General features: G+C 42.7%; 1 protein-coding gene across 1 annotated transcript in view; it reads left to right on the forward strand.

The window, feature by feature from the left end:
* DNAJB14 (DnaJ heat shock protein family (Hsp40) member B14) overlaps positions 1 to 23,488 on the forward strand; it is a 47,406-nt gene that overhangs the window by 8,292 nt on the left and 15,626 nt on the right. Inside the window, exons 2-5 of the mRNA XM_063458588.1 lie at positions 2,680 to 2,842; positions 6,074 to 6,219; positions 15,867 to 16,052; positions 20,055 to 20,149. Coding sequence (XP_063314658.1) covers positions 2,680 to 2,842; positions 6,074 to 6,219; positions 15,867 to 16,052; positions 20,055 to 20,149 — 590 coding nt within the window. The remainder of the gene's footprint in view (positions 1 to 2,679; positions 2,843 to 6,073; positions 6,220 to 15,866; positions 16,053 to 20,054; positions 20,150 to 23,488) is intronic.

A 23,488-nucleotide genomic window follows, 5' to 3' on the forward strand; every position in this document is an offset into this window, starting at 1 on the left:
TCCTTGTAAATCTCACATTTGATGATGGACCACAGGTTCTCAATGGGGTTCAGATCAGGTGAACAAGGAGGCCATGTCATTAGATGTTCTTCTTTTATACCCTTTCTTGCCAGACACGCTGTGGAGTACTTGGACACGTGTGATGGAGCATTGTCCTGCATGACAATCATGTTTTTCTTGAAGGATGCAGACTTCTTCCTGTACCACTGCTTGAAGAAGGTGTCTTCCAGAAACTGGCAGTAGGACTGGGAGTTGAGCTTGACTCCATCCTCAACCCGAAAACGCCCCACAAGCTCATCTTTGATGATACCAGCCCAAACCAGTACTCCACCTCCACCTTGCTGGCGTCTGAGTCGGACTGGAGCTCTCTGCCCTTTACCAATCCATCCATCTGGCCCATCGAGACTCACTCTCATTTCATCAGTCCATAAAACCAGACCATAAAAAAAAAGAAAAATCAGTCTTGAGATATTTCTTGGCCCAGTCTTGACGTTTCAGCTTGTGTGTCTTGTTCAGTGGTGGTCGTCTTTCAGCCTTTCTTACCTTGGCCATGTCTCTGAGTATTGCACACCTTGTGCTTTTGGGCACTCCAGTGATGTTGCAGCTCTGAAATATGGCCAAACTGGTGGCAAGTGGCAAGTGGCATCTTGGCAGCTGCACGCTTGACTTTTCTCAGTTCATGGGCAGTTATTTTGCTGCAGTTACGCTTCTTGCGACCCTGTTGACTATTTTGAATGAAACGCTTGATTGTTCGATGATCACGCTTCAGAAGCTTTGCAATTTTAAGAGTGCTGCATCCCTCTGCACGATATCTCACTATTTTTGACTTTTCTGAGCCTGTCAAGTCCTTCTTTTGACCCATTTTGCCAAAGGAAAGGAAGTTGCCTAATAATTATGCACACCTGATATAGGGTGTTGATGTCATTAGACCACACCCCTTCTCATTACAGAGATGCACATCACCTAATATGCTTAATTGGTAGTAGGCTTTCGAGCCTATACAGTTTGGAGTAAGACAACATGCATAAAGAGGATGATGTGGTCAAAATACTCATTTGCCTAATAATTCTGCACTCCCTGTAGATGTCCATTTAACACTACTTTTCTATATTTTAAACTAGATCGTTGTTTATCCTTTAGTGGCTCAGACACATGGCAGGTAGATAATTATTGGTGTTTTTAATGTTTGAGATAGATTTTTGAGTAAGCCATCATATTCTCAGTCGGTTAAAGCATACAATCTCCAAGCTGTCTCAGTCTTTTCTTTTTCTTTCGACCTTAATTTGGTTATTGCGGTGATAATCAACTCCTGATTGTGTTGTGAAAGCATGCGTTCTTGAGGAGGGGAGAGACCTGCAGTGGGAAAGAAACCAGTTTCAAGCGATATGCTTTGTCTACAGTAGCCCATGAATCTGAGATTATCAATTGCCAAATCTGAGCATAATGAGCTAATCTGCCTCTGATTCCTGGATTGAAAATAGTGGGAGTTAGTAAAGTTACTGTTGGGTCACTTTATGGGAAATGCGTCATGAGAACCCCAGGATCTCCCACGAAAGGGGAAGAAAGGTGCTGGTTTGTAGTTCGTATGTGGAGACTGAGCCTAGGGTCTGACCATAGGAATCACGGCTGGACAGACTGCTCCTTGCTCTTCCAGCCCCTCCAAAAACGTTGTCTTATCCATTCTGTAAATGTCTATACAAAGGTACCCAAATCCTTAAGAAAGGATTCCCCGAGCAACAGACCCTTAGCGGATGCACCTGCCTTGTTCAATGCCATATTGACCAGTTTCAGCAAAATTGCTTTTCTGTGGTCAAGCCCGTATTTACTCTAGACCGTTCCTGGGTTTCCAACCTGTTTTTCCCAAGAAAATCTGTGGATCAATTTCTGGCTTCTTACACACTTGGTCTTGACCAATTGCCTGGGGACACTCTGCTCAGTTTTTGCATCTTTCTTTTGACAATGTCTTGCGAATATGCAAGGCCAGATACTGCGCAGTATGCTTTGGAGGTTCTCGCTCCTCGGTGTCATAGGTCACAACCTGGTCAAAAGCAGATCAAGTGATAAGTTCAAGGAATAAATTATAAATAATTAACTTATACCACTCAAGTGCAGGAAATAGAGGATAAGAACTGATTCTTAGATATTCTGAGGGAGCAGCAAAGAAAGAGGGGTTATTCTGCAAATTTAAATTACCTTCACTTCAAGCTTTTTAAAGCATCTGGTTGGGGGGGAAAAAGCACCAAAGTTGTCTTTCAGTCTATGGTAGAGCTCAGGTTCAAAGTTTGCAATGCCTACCACAGTTCTCTTCTAAGTAGTGGTTCATATCAAGCAGAAGATTGACTTTCCATGTTGTAGCAATCTCAGCTGCCTGGTGTTTCTGTTGCATGCATATGGCTGCTGTTTCCTGACCCAATTCTGGTGTGCCTATTCCAGACCCACCATCACTGTGCACAATTTTGAAAACTCATTCCAAGTAAAAGGCTACATGTGAGCCCAAGGTGAAACAGGCACACAGTCAAGCAAGTGACAACTTGAGCTGCAATTCATAAAGAACAATTGTAGACTTATTGCCCTATGCTGATCGTAATTAGAACAGTTTCTCTGAGTAATGTGTTTTTCTTTTGTTTCCCTTTTTAATGTGTGTATTGTTTATTCTACTTGTCTTGTGATTTTTCTTAGATTTGTTGGAAGCTCTTGACAAAGATAATTGTACATCTGAAAATGAATCCCAGAGCACAAAAGCATCAGCTGGACAAGAACAAAGTAAACCTAGTGCACCTACTGGTGCTTCAGGGGAGACCGTGAAAAGATTCACTAAAGAACAGATGGAGGGGGTGCAGAGGTGTAGTATTCTTTTAATTTTAAATATCTTAAATCTTAAGAAAGCATTTTATGCAGCATTCTGAATAAAAATAATTTGTTTAATGCAAGAAATGTAGCATATCATCATTCTCCAGACGCAAGAAAATATTTTGGATTTAATTGTACTAGTTATGGTGCCAGGAGGCCACTGTAGGCAGTCTTAACGCAAAGGTTTAAACTTTCTTGAACAGTTTAACTCATACGTTACCTCCAGTGCTTCTCTCAGCTCCGCCCTAGTGACATCCAGCTTCAGAATTTTCAGATTTAGGAAAATCCTTTTTGATTTTCCACAATTGCGCAGTAGTCTCCCAAAGCATGCCTTCCCTATGGGAAAGCATTGACTTGGCTGAGCTCATCAGTGGTGATCCCAGCTGAGGAGGCAGGGCAGACAGACCAGCATGTTGCAAGATATAAGGTTAGTAAATCTTACTGCTTAAACCCTTAAATTGGGCTGGGCGGGCAGACACTGAAACAGTGATGAGAACACTATATCATTAGGAATATATGTTTATATTCCAAGCACTATAGTGTTCCTTTAACTCATTAATGGTCTTATTTTTAATCCTCCCACACAGTACAAGGTATATGAAAAGAGCCAGTATGAGCCATGGAAGCATGCAATATTATATAGAAGCATACCTTAAATGACCAGTTTGTACACCATAACAACTTCATCAAGAGGTCCCTGGTACTGTCTTACCTTTAAGGGTTAAAGGGACACTCCACAGCCTAAATATAAAATCAATAAAAAAAATCACTGTTTTGTTATATGCCAAATGAAAATTAATTTAGTTATGCAATTTTTCATTGGGAGTATATATTAAAACCGCTTGCAAAATCTACAGATCTCTTGTCTGCAACCTTTGCAAGCCCTCCCCGTCTAACCCTACCTTGACGTTCTGTTTGTGTCCAATCACAGCCTTCCCAATGCAGCTCAATGACAAGTCTTAGCAAGGCAGGTGCTCTGGGCAATTTCTGCCTCTTGAGCTTAACTCCACTGAGTTTAACAACCAGGAAGTAACATGACCTGTTGTCTGCTTGAAACTAGGTGGTGTAACCGGGTTATTTTATTTAACCCCTTAGTGACCAGACCGTTTTTCAGTTTCCTTACCATTAAGGACCAGGGCTGTTTTTACATTTCTGCGGTGTTTGTGTTTAGCTGTAATTTTCCTCTTACTCATTTACTGTACCCACACATATTATATACTTTCTCGCCATTAAATGGTCTTTTTAAAGATACCATTATTTTCATCATATAATTTACTATAAAAACCATTTTAAAATATGGCAACTTTTTTTTTTTTTCTTTTTAAACACTCTTTTTCTAACTTTGAGCCCCAAAATCTACAACTGCCAAAAAACACCAGTGCTAAATAGTTTCAAAATTTTGTCCTGAGTTTTTTTAGTAGCCACTAAGTCACAAACACTGGCCAAAGTTAGCATTTATATTTGTTTGTGTGTTAAAAATGCAAAAAAAAAAACAATTATGAACGCTAACTTTGGCCAATGTTTGTGACGAAGTGGCTACTAAAAAAGACTGAACATACCCCAGTTGCAATACCTTGGGTTGTCTTCTTTTGTAAATGGTATGCCATGATGAGGGTAATTCTCATTCCTGAGTTTCCATACACTCTCAAATGCAACATACACAATCTGGCATGTTTCAATGTGAAGGAAAATAGAAAATCAAGCCTTATATTTGACCTTGTAACTTTCAAAAACACCATAAAACCTTTACAGGTGGGTACTGCTATACTCTGGAGACTTTGCTGAACACAAATATTGTTTTTTAACCGTAAAACGTATCACAACAATGATATCATCAGTGAAAGTGTCATTTGTGTGTGAAAAATGCAAAAAACTTCACTTTCAATGACAATATCATTGCTGTGATAAGTTTTGCTGTTTTAAAACACTTAATATTTGTGTTCAGTGAAGTCTACCGGGTAAAACAGTACCCACCGTGTACAGTTTTAGGGTGTCTTGGAAAGTTACAGGGTGAAACACAGTTGGCATTAGGCAGACAGGAACGTGTGCTGGGGGTGCAACTGGTCCCTGGTGCACAGTTAACAATGACTCAGTATGTGTAGTTTTTCAAGCTGAAAACTGCACATACATGCTGCCACCACCATGATCACATCAAAGCACTAAAGTGAATCTGGTAGTTAAAGTAACCCTATTATGAAGCAGTTTTGGTGTATAGATCATGCCGCTGCAGACTCACTGCTCAATATTCTGCCATTTAGGAATTAAATCAAATTGTTTATGCAACCCTGGTCACACCTCCCTGCATGAGACTTGTACTGCCTGTAAAGAAAGTTCTAATATTTAAACTTTGTTTATTGCACATGCTGTTTAATCTAGAATTCTTTATCTCCTGAACTGTTAATGGCCTTTTAGACCCTGCAGGAGTCTCGTGTGTGTGTGATTAAAGTTCCATTTACAAATCGGAATATAAAAACTTCCAAGGCAAATTGTTATCTGAATTCAATCAAAATTAAACCATTTGTTCATACAGTCTGTGTCTGTCACAACCAGGGGAGGTGTGGCTAGGGATTTATAAACAGAAATAAAAGTGATTTAATGTTTAAATGGCAGATAATTGACTAGCGACACTGCAGGGGCATAGTCTTTACACTAAAACCACTTCATTAAGTTAAAGGAACACTCCAGGCACCAAAACAACTTAATCTAAATTAAGTTGTTTTGGGGCCTGGAGGCACTCTTACCTCAAGGGATTAAGCCATTTTCAAACAGTTAAACCCCTAAGTTTCCTCCAGAACTGATCTCCACTCCCTCTTGGCAGCTTCAGTTTCTTTCCAAGCCAGTTTTATGAATGTGGAGTCGCTGATTGACTAAGAGCGTCAGCTGACTGCTCTCAACCAATTAGCGGCGCCCCTGCCTGGCACAACTCCGCACTTCCTGAATCTCAAAATTCAGAAGCTAAATTCTACCACAGGAGGAGTGTAGACCAGTGCTTTAGGTAACTTAGGGGTTTAACTGTTTAACCCCTTGTGTGTGTGTGTGCCTCCAGGGTCCTCCTGGCACCAGAACACCTTAATTTAGATTAACTTGTTTTGGTGCCTTTAACGTTGTTTTGATTTATTATACCAATATTCCCAGCTAACCTTCCAGGAAATTGCTTTGTCATGTCAGTTAATTGTAGTGTTTAATTTCTTCCTGTATTTGTAACTGTTTTGTTTCCTTTCAGGATAAAAAAATGTGAAACCTATTACGAGGTGTTGAGTGTGAGTAAAGATGCTGGTGAAGAAGACTTAAAGAAGGCCTATCGTAAGCTTGCACTCAAATTTCACCCTGATAAGAACCATGCACCAGGAGCTACAGATGCATTTAAAAGTAAGCACAAACCATATCCTTTAAAAGCTTTTCTGTAAAGGGTTCTTACAGAAGGGATCAGGTTCTTGAGAGATAACGGGTACCTCTGTTAAAAATTCTAAACTGTTAAAACCTCAAATTTCTCATTAACATGTATAGCTTGGAGGAAAGACGGGACGGGGGGGGTATGATAGAAACATTTAAATACATAAAGGGAGTCAACACAGTAAAGGAGGAGACTATATTTAAAAGAAGAAAAACTACCACAACAAGAGGAGAGTCTTAAACTAGAGGGCCAAAGGTTTAAAAATAATCAGGAAGTATTACTTTACTGAGAGGGTAGTGGATGCATGGAATAGCCTTCCAGCTGAAGTGGTAGAGGTTAACACAGTGAAGGAGTTTAAGCATGCGTGGTATAGGCATAAGGCTATCCTAGCTAAAAGATAAGACCAGGGACTAATGAAAGTATTTAGAAAATTGGGCAGAGTAGATGGGCCAAATGGTTCTTATCTGCTGTCACATTCTGTGTTTCTATGTTTGTTGACTAAATTTCAATCTGATAAATTCATGAAACACTAGATGGGTAATGCAGTAAGTAATGAGGTTACTTACGTTGAAAGTATCACTTGATGCATTGCTTACTGGGTGTATTTGTAGTTGTAGACCCTCATGGCAAGTGAGGGGGTCTATTACATAACACAAAGAGGGGAACATCCTAGGGACATTCTTGAAAGTCAACCAATCTTAGCGCTCTGAGACTTGCACTAATATAGGGATCATAGTGACCCCCCCCCCCCCCCCTAAACTTTCATTTAATTTCCTTTTTAATGATGAACAGCATATTTATCAGATGATATATCTTTAGTTTGGCTGCTCAAGAAATATTGTCTAAAGCTAGACTATATTTGAAAAAATATATATATAAGCATGCTACAGTACCTTGCACACAAGCTGCAAATTTCCTTGGCTGTGTGTGTATATATGTATGTATGTATGTATGTATGTATGTATATATGTATGTGTATATATATGTATGTGTATATATGTATGTATGTATGTATGTGTATATGTATGTATATATATATATATATATATATATATATATATATATATATATGTGTGTGTGTGTGTGTATGTATATATATATATATATATATATATATATATATATGTGTGTGTGTGTGTATGGACCCTTGCAGTGGCAAAGGCCTGGAAAGTTTGGGCCCTGAAATATTTACAGATACACTTAATGACGAAGTGAGTAATGTGGAATTGCCAAAAATAGCCTCCGTCACATACACATTGAATCTCTGTAAAAACTGTATTAACTAAAAGATTTAAGAAATTGGATACATCAGTGAAGTATTAGATGCATCAGTAAGTTTAAACCGAAACAGGAATTTTTTCCTAGAGTATCTTTGCACATCTATTATGCCTCCAACAATGGAAGCTGAATTATTAAGGCACTTCATTGAATGTTTTTACCTTGCATACGCAATAGCCCCCAATGCTCCTGGCACAAACCTCTGAATCACGGGATAAAAACCCCAGAAAAGGGGCACGCATAACGCCTGGAAGGTGACAGCGAGGACGGAAACACCTGGGGGAATAGAACGAGACCAAAAACGAAACAATCAACCACCGGGAACCCACAAACACAGCATGGGGCCTACCTGCCTTGGAGCCGGGGAGAGGCAGCTGCTCTCTGTACCGACACCTCCGCATACCGACCCCACTGCACACTCACAAAAGGCTGCACCAAGACATCATGGAACGAATAGACGACCGCTTCAACCACTTTTGGGAACAGTTCTGGGAGCGATACCACGCAGCCCAGCCCGCACAACACACTCCACAGACCAAGGGTGGGCAGAGGGAGGTGAGGGGAAAGTCCTTGGGCACAGCGACAGCGTCTCCACTTACCCCCAAGCCACAGAGCCCACCCGGGTTGAAGCCCCAAGCCACAGAGCCCACCCGACAGCATCAACCACACATACGGAGGCCCAGGCTGCACAAACACAAACGATCCACCAGACCCTTTGTTACCCCTATGTGGGGAAGAAACTCGCTCTATAGCAAATACCGAGTTTGTGGTCAACGGAAGACCTCAAACAAAATTTATGATCTCCGCCATGGAGGTGGGGCCAGCCACAGCGAGGGAGAAAAGGTAAGTAAAAACTACCTTTTACCTCACAGCGGAGGGTTTTTCTATAGTGTCCCTTTAAGGGGTTCAGCTAAAGTTGTTTTGGTGCTTAGTGTCCCTTGTAGTTAGACACTTTCAAAGTAATGATATTTGTCATCTCATGCTAGTGACAAACAATTACTTCTATAAGGAAAAAGAGGAATAAGAGTGGAGCAATTTGTTGAAAAGTGACAATTTAGTCAATCTCCCCCTAAATCTCTACAGGTGTAGAAAGGTTTAAGTAAAACAAAATACTTAAAGGGACACTCCAGGCACCCAGACCACTTCTGCCCATTGGAGTGGTCAAGGTGCCAACTCCCACTACCAGGGGAGGGCTGGCAGCCTTAGGCCTGGGGGGCAAAACCAGTCAAGTGGCCCATTGCGCCACCCCCCCATGTGACATCACAATGCCCCACCCATATGATCTGCCATATGAACTAACGCCAGTGCTGCACACAGTGTGTGTTTACATTAAAAAGCCTGCAGGGACCAGCTATAGACACCAGAACCACTTCATTAAGCTATAGTGTCCCTTTAATGTGAGGTAAATTATAGATTAGTGTCACTAATAATATACTAGATTGCCTACTTACAATTGGATGAGGATGATGATGGGCTGCAGTTTGGCTCCACTGGTCTGGTGTAGATTCAACGTTCTGGGAGAATTGGAAGCAGCTCCATTTTTTGGGGGCCTCTTACACAGCTCAAGGTCTGGGCTCCAGTGCCTGACGGTGAGTATGCCCATAAGGCCCACTCATAAGTCCACTTATATGTTCCACCCACCCATGAGCTCGCTCACAGGGAGTGGAGTGTGTAGGGGATGTGTTATGTGTTATCTAATATGTGTGCTTATGGTATGTAGTGTATAGGGATACCAGTTTGTGCAGGTGATGCAGTGTGTTTGTGTGTAGTGGAACAGTGTGTATTTGTGTATAAGGGATGTATTATGTGTTTCTGGTTGTGTGTGAGGGATGCATTGTGTGAATCTGTGTTTGTATGCATAAGGGATGCAAGGTGTGTGTCTGTATGTGTGTGCATTGAGTGTAAGAGATGCATTGTGTTTCTGTGTGTATGTAAGAAAAACAGTGTGTGTGTTTGCATGTGTGTGTAAGGGTTTGCAGTGTATGTTTCTGTGTATGTGTGCAAATGATGCATTGTCTTTGTGTGTAAGGGTTGCATTGTGTGTGTGTGTGTAATGGATGCATTGTGTGTTTCTCTGTGTGTAAGGGAAGCCTGTTCTGTTTCTGTGTATGTATAGGGATGCATTGTGTGTTTCTGTGTATGTATAGGGATGCATTGTGTGTTTCTGTGTATGTATAGGGATGCATTGTGTGTTTCTGTGTATGTATAGGGATGCATTGTGTGTGTGTGTGTGTGTGCGCGTAGTGTTAAAGAGCTCCCTGTCTTGCCCCCTGTCCTATAGAGCTGTCCCTTCTGTCCCTTAGAGCTCTCCCCTGCCCCTTTGTGGTCTCTCCTCTCCCCCACCCTCCCCTAGCGGTCTCTTCTCACACTCACCCACCCTCCCTGTGCTCTTCTCATCCCCCCTCCACCCTCCCTGTGTTCTTCTCACTCCTCCCTCTGTGTGTTCTCACCCCCCCCCTGTGTTCTTCTTACCATCCCTCCTCCCTGTGTTCTTCTTACTCCCCCCCTTGTTCTTCTTACCCCCTTCTTCTTATTACTCCCTTCTTCTTCTTACCCCCCTTCTTCTTCTTACCCCCCTTCTTCTTCTTACCCCCCTTCTTCTTTTTACTCCCCCCTCTTCTTCTTACTCCCCCCTCCTCTTCTTACTCCCCCCTCCTCTTCTTACTCCCCCTTCTTCTTCTTACCCCCTCTTCTAATTACTCCCCACTCTTGTTCTTACTCCCCCCTTCTTCTTCTTACCCCCTCTTTTTCTTATCTCCCCTTCTTCTTACTCCCCCCTCTTATTATCCCCCCTCCCCTCTTCTTACTCCCTCTCTTCCCTCTTCTTACTCCCCCCTCCCCTCTTACTCCCCCCGCCCCTCTTACTCCCCCCTCCCCTCTTCTTACTCCCCCCTCCCCTCTTCTTACTCCCCCTCCCCTCTTCTTACTCCCCCCCCCTCTTCTTACTACCCCCTTCTTCTTACTCTCCCCCCCTCCTTCCCCTCCCCTCTTCTTACTCTCCCCCCCTCCCTCCCCTCTTCTTACTCTCCCCCCCTCCCTCCCCTCTTCTTACTCTCCCCCCTCCCTCCCCTCTTCTTACTCTCCCCCCCCCTCCCTCCCCTCTTCTTACTCACCCCCCCTCCCCTCTTCTTACTCTCCCCCCTCCCTCCCCTCTTCATACTCTCCCCCCTCCCCTCTTCATACTCTCCCCCCCCTCCCCTCTTCTTACTCTCCCCCCCTCCCTCCCCTCTTCTTACTCTCCCCCCCTCCCTCCCCTCTTCTTACTCTCCCCCCCTCTTCTTACTCTCCCCCCCTCTTCTTACTCTCCCCCCCTCCCTCCCCTCTTCTTACTCTCCCCCCCTCTTCTTACTCTCCCCCCCTCCCTCCCCTCTTCTTACTCTCCCCCCCTCCCCTCTTTTTACTCTACCCCCTCCCCCCCCTTCTTCTTACCCCCTCCCCCCCCTTCTTCTTACCCCCTCCCCTGTAGGTGGCCGAGCTGCACTCCGGTCCGCGGTCCCGGCCGGAGTGATAGGAAGGTGCTCAGTGTGCACCTTCCTGTCAGTCCGGCCGGGTACAGGAAACAGAAACTCCTGTTCCGCGCGGAACAGGAGTTTCTGTTTCCTGTACCCGGCCGGACTGACAGGAAGTGCACACTCAGTGTGCACCTTCCCATCACTCCGGCCGGGACCGCGGACCGGAGTGCAGCTCGGCCACCTACAGGGGAGGGGAGGGAGAGAAAAGCTGCTGCAGCCGTCTGAGCGCTCTTTACAGAGCGCTCGGCGGCTGCAGCATTTAAAGGGCCGGCCCACCGCGGCCGGTCCTAAAAGAATTTCGGGCGGCCTGGGGGGCAATTGCCTCCCTGCCCCCCGGCCCAGCCCGCCCCTGACTCCACTGGTCTGGTGTAGAACAGGACCTCTGGAGGCTGTTTGCAACTGTGGTCACAAAATTCAACGTTCTGGGAGAATTGGAAGCAGCTCCATTTTTTGGGGGCCTCTTACACAGCTCAAGGTCTGGGCTCCAGTGCCTGACGGTGAGTATGCCCATAAGGCCCACTCATAAGTCCACTTATATGTTCCACCCACCCATGAGCTCGCTCACAGGGAGTGGAGTGTGTAGGGGATGTGTTATGTGTTATCTAATATGTGTGCTTATGGTATGTAGTGTATAGGGATACCAGTTTGTGCAGGTGATGCAGTGTGTTTGTGTGTAGTGGAACAGTGTGTATTTGTGTATAAGGGATGTATTATGTGTTTCTGGTTGTGTGTGAGGGATGCATTGTGTGAATCTGTGTTTGTATGCATAAGGGATGCAAGGTGTGTGTCTGTATGTGTGTGCATTGAGTGTAAGAGATGCATTGTGTTTCTGTGTGTATGTAAGAAAAACAGTGTGTGTGTTTGCATGTTTGTGTAAGGGTTTGCAGTGTATGTTTCTGTGTATGTGTGCAAATGATGCATTGTCTTTGTGTGTAAGGGTTGCATTGTGTGTGTGTGTGTAATGGATGCATTGTGTGTTTCTCTGTGTGTAAGGGAAGCCTGTTCTGTTTCTGTGTATGTATAGGGATGCATTGTGTGTTTCTGTGTATGTATAGGGATGCATTGTGTGTTTCTGTGTATGTATAGGGATGCATTGTGTGTGTGTGTGTGTGTGCGCGTAGTGTTAAAGAGCTCCCTGTCTTGCCCCCTGTCCTATAGAGCTGTCCCTTCTGTCCCTTAGAGCTCTCCCCTGCCCCTTTGTGGTCTCTCCTCTCCCCCACCCTCCCCTAGCGGTCTCTTCTCACACTCACCCACCCTCCCTGTGCTCTTCTCATCCCCCCTCCACCCTCCCTGTGTTCTTCTCACTCCTCCCTCTGTGTGTTCTCACCCCCCCCCTGTGTTCTTCTTACCATCCCTCCTCCCTGTGTTCTTCTTACTCCCCCCCTTGTTCTTCTTACCCCCTTCTTCTTATTACTCCCTTCTTCTTCTTACCCCCCTTCTTCTTCTTACCCCCCTTCTTCTTTTTACTCCCCCCTCTTCTTCTTACTCCCCCCTCCTCTTCTTACTCCCCCCTCCTCTTCTTACTCCCCCTTCTTCTTCTTACCCCCTCTTCTAATTACTCCCCACTCTTGTTCTTACTCCCCCCTTCTTCTTCTTACCCCCCTCTTTTTCTTATCTCCCCTTCTTCTTACTCCCCCCTCTTATTATCCCCCCTCCCCTCTTCTTACTCCCTCTCTTCCCTCTTCTTACTCCCCCCGCCCCTCTTACTCCCCCCGCCCCTCTTACTCCCCCCTCCCCTCTTCTTACTCCCCCCTCCCCTCTTCTTACTCCCCCTCCCCTCTTCTTACTCCCCCTCCCCTCTTCTTACTCCCCCTCCCCTCTTCTTACTCCCCTCCCTCTTCTTACTACCCCCTTCTTCTTACTCTCCCCCCCTCCTTCCCCTCCCCTCTTCTTACTCTCCCCCCCTCCTTCCCCTCCCCTCTTCTTACTCTCCCCCCCTCCCTCCCCTCTTCTTACTCTCCCCCCCTCCCTCCCCTCTTCTTACTCTCCCCCCTCCCTCCCCTCTTCTTACTCTCCCCCCCCTCCCTCCCCTCTTCTTACTCTCCCCCCCCTCCCCTCTTCTTACTCTCCCCCCTCCCTCCCCTCTTCATACTCTCCCCCCCTCCCCTCTTCTTACTCTCCCCCCCTCCCCTCTTCTTACTCTCCCCCCCTCCCTCCCCTCTTCTTACTCTCCCCCCCTCCCTCCCCTCTTCTTACTCTCCCCCCCTCCCTCCCCTCTTCTTACTCTCCCCCCCTCTTCTTACTCTCCCCCCCTCCCTCCCCTCTTCTTACTCTCCCCCCCTCTTCTTACTCTCCCCCCCTCCCCTCTTTTTACTCTCCCCCCTCCCCTCTTTTTACTCTCTCCCCCCCCCCTTCTTCTTACCCCCTCCCCCCCCTTCTTCTTACCCCCTCCCCCCCCTTCTTCTTACCCCCTCCCCTGTAGGTGGCCGAGCTGCACTCCGGTCCGCGGTCCCGGCCGGAGTGATAGGAAGGTGCTCAGTGTGCACCTTCCTGTCAGTCCGGCCGGGTACAGGAAACAGAAACTCCTGTTCCGCGCGGAACAGGAGTTTCTGTTTCCTGTACCCGGCCGGACTGACAGGAAGTGCACACTCAGTGTGCACCTTCCCATCACTCCGGCCGGGACCGCGGACCGGAGTGCAGCTCGGCCACCTACAGGGGAGGGGAGGGAGAGAAAAGCTGCTGCAGCCGTCTGAGCGCTCTTTACAGAGCGCTCGGCGGCTGCAGCATTTAAAGGGCCGGCCCACCGCGGCCGGTCCTAAAAGAATTTCGGGCGGCCTGGGGGGCAATTGCCTCCCTGCCCCCCGGCCCAGCCCGCCCCTGCCCACTACCCTTAACCCTGCAAGTGTAATTATTGCAGTTTTCATAAACTGCAATAATTACCTTGCAGGGTTAAGTCCTCCTCTAGTAGACAGCCACTAGAGGGCACTTCCCGGGATCATAGCACAGATTATCTGTGCTATAGCGTCACTAGACATACTCACGCAGTGTGAGGACCTCCAGTGTCGCTAAAATCCCCTTAGGAAAGCATTGAAAAGCATTTTCAATGCTTTCCTATGGAGTGGTCTAATGCGCATGCACGGCATTAGGTCTCCCCAGCCGGCGGGCGATATCAGTCTCCCCTGCCGGCTGACGTAATGAAGGGGAGGAGCGGCGGCTGAGGAAGTCACTGAAGTGGTTTTCACTTCTTCAGCAACCAGGGATCTGCAGTGCCAGGAAAAAGGATTGTTTTCCTGGCACTGGAGAGTCCCTTTAATCTCCAGGGAAGAGTCTTCCATACATAGATCTCTCAAAGCATGTAGGAAAAAAACCTAAAAAGAGCAAATAATAGTGCAGATTGTATTAAATGTATTCTCAGATATTATACCCCAAACATAGAGGGCTTAGGAAATACCATAAGACAGTGTCTTGATTTTAACAAGCTGTTAGGAAAGGAGCAAATAGTAATACAGATTGTACTTAAATGTATTCCCAGATATTGTACCCCAAACACAGAGGGTTAAGGAAATACCATAAAGCAGTGTCTTAATTCTAACAAACTTTAGGTAAAGGATTTATTATCACAGATATTTAAAACAAGCAATAAAAATACATAGAAGCAAGTTTACAAAAACACATAGCTAGAACTGCTAACAGATTGACTCTTACACAAAAGAGTTGTGAGTAAGGCACGTCTTCCACCGTTACTCACTGCCAGGCTCGTAATCAATAAAGTGCTGGGTTGGCTGTCCTCAAAGGATGTGACTGGAGCCGAAGTGCAGGCTTCCCAGAGCTGTAATCTAGCGTGTTTTTGCGAGGTACAGTTTGCCCCCTGGTGCCAACATCTACGCGTTTCTCCGGATACCCGGCTTCCTCAGGACATGATGTGCTGCGGTGGCCATATTTATTGAGTGTTTTTATAGCCCTCAGTTACCAGTTCAAATCTTTCAATTAGTCCTTCTGGCCAACCTCATTTGCATATGAAATAACCATCATTTCAGTGGCTGCTCTACTTTTTCAGCACACAGCATCAAAGTCAGCGTTAATTAACATAAAATACACTTAAAGCAACATACAGCATATATAAAACAGTCTAAAATACAGCTACATTTAATCATTTATTATTGCATTGAACATATAAAAAGATTAAAAAAAAACTTCAAATTAAGCAAAGAGAAAATGCAAAATTAAGTTTAAAAAAAGTTTCCCTACATTTCAGCGATTGCCACGACGCCAACCCAGAAGGTTTGGAGTTTATGGGTATCCAAAAGGTGAATAACGATTGGAGAGGGGGAGATTGTGATATATATGTATGGAAGACTCTACCCTGGAGATTAAGTATTGCCTTTTGTTTTACTTAAACCTTTCTACACCTGTAGAGATTTAGGGGGAGATTGCCTAAGTTGTCACTTTTCAACAAATTGCTCCACTCTTATTCCTCTTTTTCCTTGTTCACTGCATTGTGTATGGTGTGTTTGAAAGGTACCACACCTAGAGTGTTTGAAGCAGTAATTTGTTATTAGCTCTAATTAGACTTTTTTCACCTACTAAATAAGCGCTCCAAATATTACCATTTTAAATTACTTCTATATTTTCAAATTTTTCCTGGTGGAAAGTAGTGTAGTGCACATGCCCATTGTACATTGACTCATAAATTATTATTTTACCATTGTACACGTGTATTCGTGTGGATGTACCCATGCTAATTATGACTGTATCTACATGCACTGTGATCCCTGTACAACTGGCATAATTCTGTTGATCAATTAATATAAAATAAAAACCTGTAGAAAAAGCAGTGTCTCCTATTTAGTTACGCATCACAACTTTTATGTTTGTTTCCACCTCTGTTTCAGAAATAGGAAACGCATATGCAGTGCTCAGTAATCCAGAAAAACGTAAGCAATATGACCTTACTGGAAGTGAGGACCAAGTGCACAGTCACCACAGGAATGGCAGCTTTGACTTCCACAGAGGATTTGAAGCAGACATAACCCCTGAAGATCTTTTCAATATGTTTTTTGGGGGCGGCTTCCCTTCAGGTAATACTGTTTTATATGTCATTGACTTACAAAGTTATTCACAAAAGAAAGAATTCATAGTAAGTATTGTAAGTTTTTTTTTTTTTTTTTTTTTTTTTATGTAATGCCAGATTAGCCAAACTGGAAGTTACTTAGACACGTTTTAAAGCTGAGTTTTTGTGACCTCTCGATTTTGTCAATAATTTGGGTATTGACTTCTCTTTTATATTCCTCAACTGAGTTTTTAATATTAAACTGAACCTGCCACAGGTTCATGAACATAGGCTAACTACCCAACAAATGCATTGACTACATCATATATCACAGAGATACATGATGTATTCAATGTAAAATATTGAGATATCACTCAGCTTACCTCCAGTGCCATTTCCTTGTCTTCATGTGTGTTTCTCTTCATGTAACACTTATCTCTAAACCTTCAGCATGCCAGCATCTAAACAGAGTGATTTCAGTCACTCAGTCCATATACTCCCAAGCCATCACTAGCAGGGTCAGCTAGGGAGTTTACACAGCAACAACAGTGTATACACTCTGGTTGCTATGCTTAGAAAAGTAGGATGTCTGTCTGTGGGAGGTCTTTTATGCTTTCCCTTGTCACTCAAATCATTGGAATTGAGGTTGGAGAAAGACCTTTTTCATTCTAGATTAGAGGCAGTGCACAACAATAGAGAGATCCACCAAATCTTGACAGGAAAAGGCCAGCAGTACACCAGTAATTGAAAAGTTAAGCTCCTCCCCACAAGGTATAAAACACTTAAACCAACTCAGAAACCCCAGTTTTCTGCCTGCCTTCAGCAGGATAGGTAGGCACTCACGTTTTTATGTTCCACAGGGGCGAGGCGACTGAAGCCAAGGAGAGCTCTGCTATTACAGAGAAGAAGAACTCTAGTGGGTCTGGTTCTTCCCTCTTCTTTTCTTCAGTGTTGGAGCACACTTCGGTTGCCTGTGTTCCATGGCTTTAAGTTTTACCTACTTCCATGCTGGGTGCCTAAAATGGAAGTGGTGCATGGCATGCACATACTGGGACACTCTGGAGGTGGAATGCAAGCACAGGTTGCGATATGCTCCACTGGGCGATCATGGTGTGCTATGCGCAAAGTGATATCTGATTTTAGGCACAAAATTCAATTTTTTTCCCAGCTGTGGAGGCTGTTTATTCCCAGTTGCAACTGCCTCAAGCACACCCAGGGATCATTTGATGTTTAACACTTTGCTTTTACATTTATGGTCTCTTTGCCCTTTTATTCCCTTAGTTTGTTTTTAAAAAATATGGCCAATTCTGAAACTACAGATTAAGCGTAATGTATCTCAAAATCAAAATATTTGATATGTTCTTCCTGCAGCCAGTCTAAGCCAGAAAGATACAAAAGAAAACTGTAGCATCTGTTCCAGAAAAGCTAAAATGCAGCAGTATCTTCATTTTTATCATGGTTCTAGAACAATTTGCAGCATACCTTTTTGGATATTAAGGCTGCTACCATTCAGTCAGCATGTCAGCTCTGCCTTCTGTACCGGTATTTAAATCTCTACTTAAAGCAATAAAAAGAAGCAATGGGAAGTGACAGTGACAGATGGGGAGCTCATCTGGGGTAATACGCAACAAGTGGTCTATGTACTCTACAGGATTCCTGGATGGCATCTAATTCCCAAGGTCTCAAGCCACCTGGTTGGCTCTCCTTTGTTCTGAAAACATGTACAGGGACATCTTGTCCACATTTGATCAAACAACGCAACCACAGGGCAAGGAGGAACTCCTGCTCCCTCCTTGGCAAGATTGTGTTCCAGTGTGATGCTCTGGTCACCTTCTCTATCTGCAGTTCTATCAAAGGAGAAGCCAATATTTTGTCAGATTCTCTGAGCAGGCATCATTTGAAGCAAAATGATTTATCTCTTATCCATAAAATTTTCATGGAATTGTGTTAAGATTTGGAACTCCAAAAATAAACCTGATGGCTTTAAGAATAAACTTGAAAACTTGATGATTTGTCTCTATCAACCAATTAGGCAATCTGGACATTTTCCCTCCAGTTCTTATTCCTAAGATTTTACAGAACATTATTCAAGGAAATAAGCAAGAATCGTTGCAATTCTTCCATTCTAGCCTTGGAACAGTTCCTTCTCAATTTTGTTGAACCTTTCAAAAGGAAACTCCTGGCATTTCCCACTTTCAGTAGACCTCTTGGAACACAACTTGGTTCCTCTGCTGACTCTCAGGATGTTCAATCTCACAGCGTGATATTTTAACAGATTCTCCATTCAAAAGTCTTAATTCCAGATGTTAAGATATTCTTATTGCAAGAATGAACCAAGGAAGAATCCAGGAGTAGAGTTGATTCCAGGATCTGGAGGACATTCCCTTCCTGGAACCTAGGAATTCACAATCATTCTGTTCCAAATATTCTAAAATTTCTACAATTTGGGTCTTGTTAAGGATCCAACATCTGTGCAAAATTACTGCTATTGGTTTCTTCACCATCAGAGACTTGGCTTCAGATCCTCTGATCTCCAGGGTTTTCATAGCCTGCTCTAATCCCCTCCCAACTATCAAAGAAATGGTTACTCCATGGGGTCTTTGGTCCTTTTAGCACTTTGTATATGACATTTTGAGCTGTTAGAATGCCATCTCAACATCCTTACCTGGGACAACTGTGTTTTTCGGGGAACTTCAAGCTTTACAGTGCATCCTCCCTATCTGTTTTTTTTTTTTTTTTCATATGGATAGTTATTTTGAACTTTTCCTTTCTTTGCTCCCTGAGATTTTCTCTTGTGAACTTTATTAATCAAGAAATTGTGCTTCCAATATTCCGTCAGAATCCTCAGACAGAAAAATAAATTTCATTGCCTTGATGTTAAGCACACATCAGTGCTATTTGGAATAACCTAGACCTTTTAGTCGTTCCTACCTTTTCGTTGTTCTAAATCAGGGTCAAAAGAAGGTCTCTAGGCATCCAACGGCTCATTGGCAAGATGGATTAAATAATCTATCATGCTTTTCTAACTTACTCCTCCACTTAATTTAAAGGTTCATTCCACAAGGGAAATTGTTGCATCTAAGGCATTAGCTACTTTGACTCCGTTTGCTACCCGGTCCTTCATTCACACTTTGTAAAAATGTGAAGGCCTCTGAGGATTGTGTTTTTGGGCTCAGGTGCTTCAAGCTATGGAAAAATTATTGGAATTGCTTGTGTATTCCTGTTATGCACTGCCTCCAGTCTGGATTTTACATAAAGTAAGTTTATTTTCCTTAGGCTTAGTGGTAGTACACGTAGTGCGCTCCATACTTAATAAATATATTTTCACAGTTCATTGGCTTAAGTATTTTTGGGGGTTTCTGAATTGGTTTGGGGGTTTTATACCTTGTAGGAAGGAGTCTTAAGAGGAGCTTGACTTTTCAATTTCTAGTGTGCTGCTTGCCTTGCTGTGCTCTGCCTTTAATCCTAATGGGAAAAAAATGATAGTAAGTAAAACATTTTTTTTTTATTTCTCCCAAACTATACATTTGAGATAAACCAATTTTAATTAAAATATTTTTATAGTAATAAATCATTTAAAAATGTATCCAAAAATATTAAATTGAGGCCGTAGTGTTCAAAGGGTTAATATTGAAGCCATGGTTAAAGAATATAAACAAGAGAAGGGAATACCCAGACACCCAAGTTCTGATTAAATGAAATGTTTCTCTGAAAAAGCGTAGATGGAGATGGATTCATAGCTGGGGGCAATCCCAGAAGAGTTTAACACAGCATGCAGTCTAAGTGGCGGTGAGTGCTATGTCTAGCACTTAATATTGTGAGTGCATTTATTTATTCGTTTAAAAATAAATAAATCCGAAATAAATGGTGTTTTACTATTGGGTACTCTTTTAGAGATTGAAGATTGTGTTTGAATTCTGGTGGTGACTAGAGTGTGCCTGTAGTTTTTTTTTAATTATTATTCCAATAAGGAAGTACAGTTTCAGGCCAAGCAATACAGTGTCCTTTATATGATCTTTCTTATTTACAGGAAGTGTACATTCCTTTTCTAATGGCCGAGCCAGATATAGCCATCATCAGCACCAGCATCACAGTGGTCATGACAGGGAAGATGAGAGAGGAGATGTAAGTATCAAGGGAATCTTGATTTATTGAATTCAGATGAAAATAGTAATCCGCTTAGAAATTGTGCATCCAAATCATGGATATCTGAGAGCTTGAAATATGCAAAGTAAACTTACTGGCACCCCCCATACTATCTTTCTTGTGTGAGTCCATAATGAGTTATTTTACCGTCATCACCTGACAAATGCTTCTAAGGCAAAGCGCAACTCTCTTTGTAATAAAAATTGCCTGTTAGATTTAGATTGGTTTAAACTGTTGACCACATGGAGACACTGAACTTTCCTCAGAGATGCATTGATTCAATGCATCTCTATGAGGAGCTGTTGATTGGCCAGGGTGGCATTTGGCTTTGCCCCTCTGCCTGCCTCTTTGGCTGAGATCATCACTTCTGATGATGTCAGCCAAGGAGGAAGATCAGGGGCAGAGCCAGCACCAGCAGACTGAAATAAAGGTAAGATTTTACTATATTGGGGGAGGGCAAGGGGGGTAGATAGTGTTTTTAATTCTATAGGGCAGGAATACATGTTTGAGTATAGACCACTAAAGACCAGTTTGAGTTCTTATTATTGTCTGAAATGTACTTTATCTAGACAAAGTGGAGACTGCACTCAAGTTGATCCACACTCAATTAACCAGGTTCAGGTTGAATTCATTATTTTTTTTGTTTCCTTCACTTCAAAGTTTATTAGCATTTTACATAAAAGAAAGTAAATTAAAGTCAGCAACATTGATTTAGGAACATAGATTAACATTCCATATCAAGTGAAATACCATCAATAGTACAGATTGCATAACCAATTAATTCTTTTGGACAGAATGGTTAGATTTCTCCAAGGTAACAACAAAAGTACAGTAAACAAAACATTGAATATACAACATATTGAAACTGCTGGCATACAATTACAGTTAAGCACATTCCTCTTTGATTATCACAGTAACTTGTCCTGCAAAACAACCAGTGGATTCTATAATTTTTGGTAAGTCTGAAGCGGATGGTTTAGTCTCTGTGACAACAGTCTTACACTTTTGCTACAGTTCCAGTGGGTGGCTATGACCCTCTATGTTGAAAGAAATAAGAACACATTGGCATGCATGATGGAAACATATTAAAATCATTAGTGGATTGGGTCTATCCTAAGAGTTTGAATAGCTTTAGAAATACCAAGGAATTAGAAATTTTTTTTAACAATTTTTTGGGGGAAAAGCAGCAGGATATCCTATGACTACCTCCTCTTTCCCTACCCCAAATGTGGGGGGTAAAAATTTAAAGAAAACCTGCAACATTTCCATGAACCCCTGCAACATCAACATAGTGTTTAATTTGTGACACTTTCTGACTGTGCAATAGAAAAGTAATATTAAGGTATTAGTTTTTTTTTTTTTTTTTTTTTTTAAATAGTGTAAATTTTTTAGATTTGTACTTTTTCCAATTATTTTGTGATTTGAAGAAATATTTAGAAGGCTAACAAATTGTAAAAAAAATTCAGTGCAAATCAAACCTAGAAATAGAAACATAGAAACATAGAATGTGACGGCAGATAAGAACCATTCGGCCCATCTAGTCTGCCCAGTTTTCTAAATACTTTCATTAGTCCCTGGCATTATCTTATAGTTAGGATAGCCTTATGCCTATCCCACGCATGCTTAACCCCTTAAGGACACATGACGTGTCTGACACGTCATGATTCCCTTTTATTCCAGAAGTTTGGTCCTTAAGGGGTTAAACTCCTTTACGGTGTTAACCTCTACCACTTCAGCTGGAAGGCTATTCCATGCATCCATAACCCTCTCAGTAAAGTGATACTTCCGAATATTATATTTAAACCTTTGTCCCTCTAATTTAAGACTATGTCCTCTTGTTGTGGTAGTTTTTCTTCTTTTAAATATAGTCTCCTCCTTTACTGTGTTGATTCCCTTTATGTATTTAAATGTTTCTATCATATCCCCCCTGTCTCGTCTTTCCTCCAAGCTATACATGTTAAGATCCTTTAACCTTTCCTGGTAAGTTTTATACTGCAATCCATGAACCAGTTTAGTAGCCCTTCTTTGAACTCTCTCTAAGGTATCAATATCCTTCTGAAGATAGGGTCTCCAGTACTGTGTACAGTACTCCAAGTGAGGTCTCACCAGTGTTCTGTACAATGGCATGAGCACTTCCCTCTTTCTACTGCTAATACCTCTCCCTATACAACCAAGCATTCTGCTAGCATTTCCTGCTGCTCTATTACATTGTCTGCCTACCTTTAAGTCATCAGAAATAATCACCCCTAAATCACTTTCCTCAGATGTTGAGGTTAGGACTCTATCAAATATTCTGTACTCTGCCCTTGGGTTTTTACGTCCAAGATGCATTATCTTGCACTTATCCACATTAAATGTCAGTTGCCACAACTCTGACCATTTTTCTAATTTACCTAAATCATTTTCCATTTGGCTTGTCCCTCCTGGAACATCAACCCTGTTACATATCTTAGTATCATCCGCAAAAAGACACACCTTACCATCAAGACCTTCTGCAATATCACTAATAAAAATATTAAAGAGAATGAGTCCAAGTACAGATCCCTGAGGTACCCCACTGGTGACAAGCCCAAGCTTCGAATATACTCCATTGACTACAACCCTCTGTTGCCTGTCACTTAGCCACTGCCTTACCCATTCAACAATATTGGAATCCAAACTCAAAGATTGTAGTTTATTGATAAGATGTGCAACAGTGTCAAAAGCCTTACTTAAATCTAGGTAAGCAATGTCTACTGCACCACCCTGATCTATAATTTTAGTTACCCAATCAAAAAAATCAATAAGATTAGTTTGGCATGATCTCCCTGAAGTAAACCCATGTTGTCTCTGATCTTGAAATCCATGTGTTTTTAGATGTTCAAAATGAAAATGTTTGAGTGTATTGCTAAGGATCATGGATCTTTTCTAGGAATGTATATATGTCCATACAGTAAACAAAGTTGCCTGGCTACAACCAGCAATCTGTATTTCACTGCATATTTCAGGTTGCTATTGCACCATACACGCAGTTTACTGTTGTGTCCTAGACCCCTCCTCCTCTCTGTTTGCAATTTAACATTACTGTACAGATTGAATTGAGCAGACTCCTGTATTGTACTTGACGTCATGACAATTTGTATAGACTGACTAGAGGTGCAAGTTAGGGGTGAGTTTATTTAATTTTGTTTTGCATTATTATGTTAATAGAAACTAACCCTGTGTGCAAATGGTGTTAACCATAGAGTGAATTCAAATTAGGGAGGATATTGATCAGTGTAATGGGATGAGTAAATTGGGTACCCCAAACACAAAACCCTCATACCCGTTGGCTACATT

This window comes from Pelobates fuscus, chromosome 6, assembly GCF_036172605.1.
Source record: "Pelobates fuscus isolate aPelFus1 chromosome 6, aPelFus1.pri, whole genome shotgun sequence".
NCBI lineage: Eukaryota > Metazoa > Chordata > Amphibia > Anura > Pelobatidae > Pelobates > Pelobates fuscus.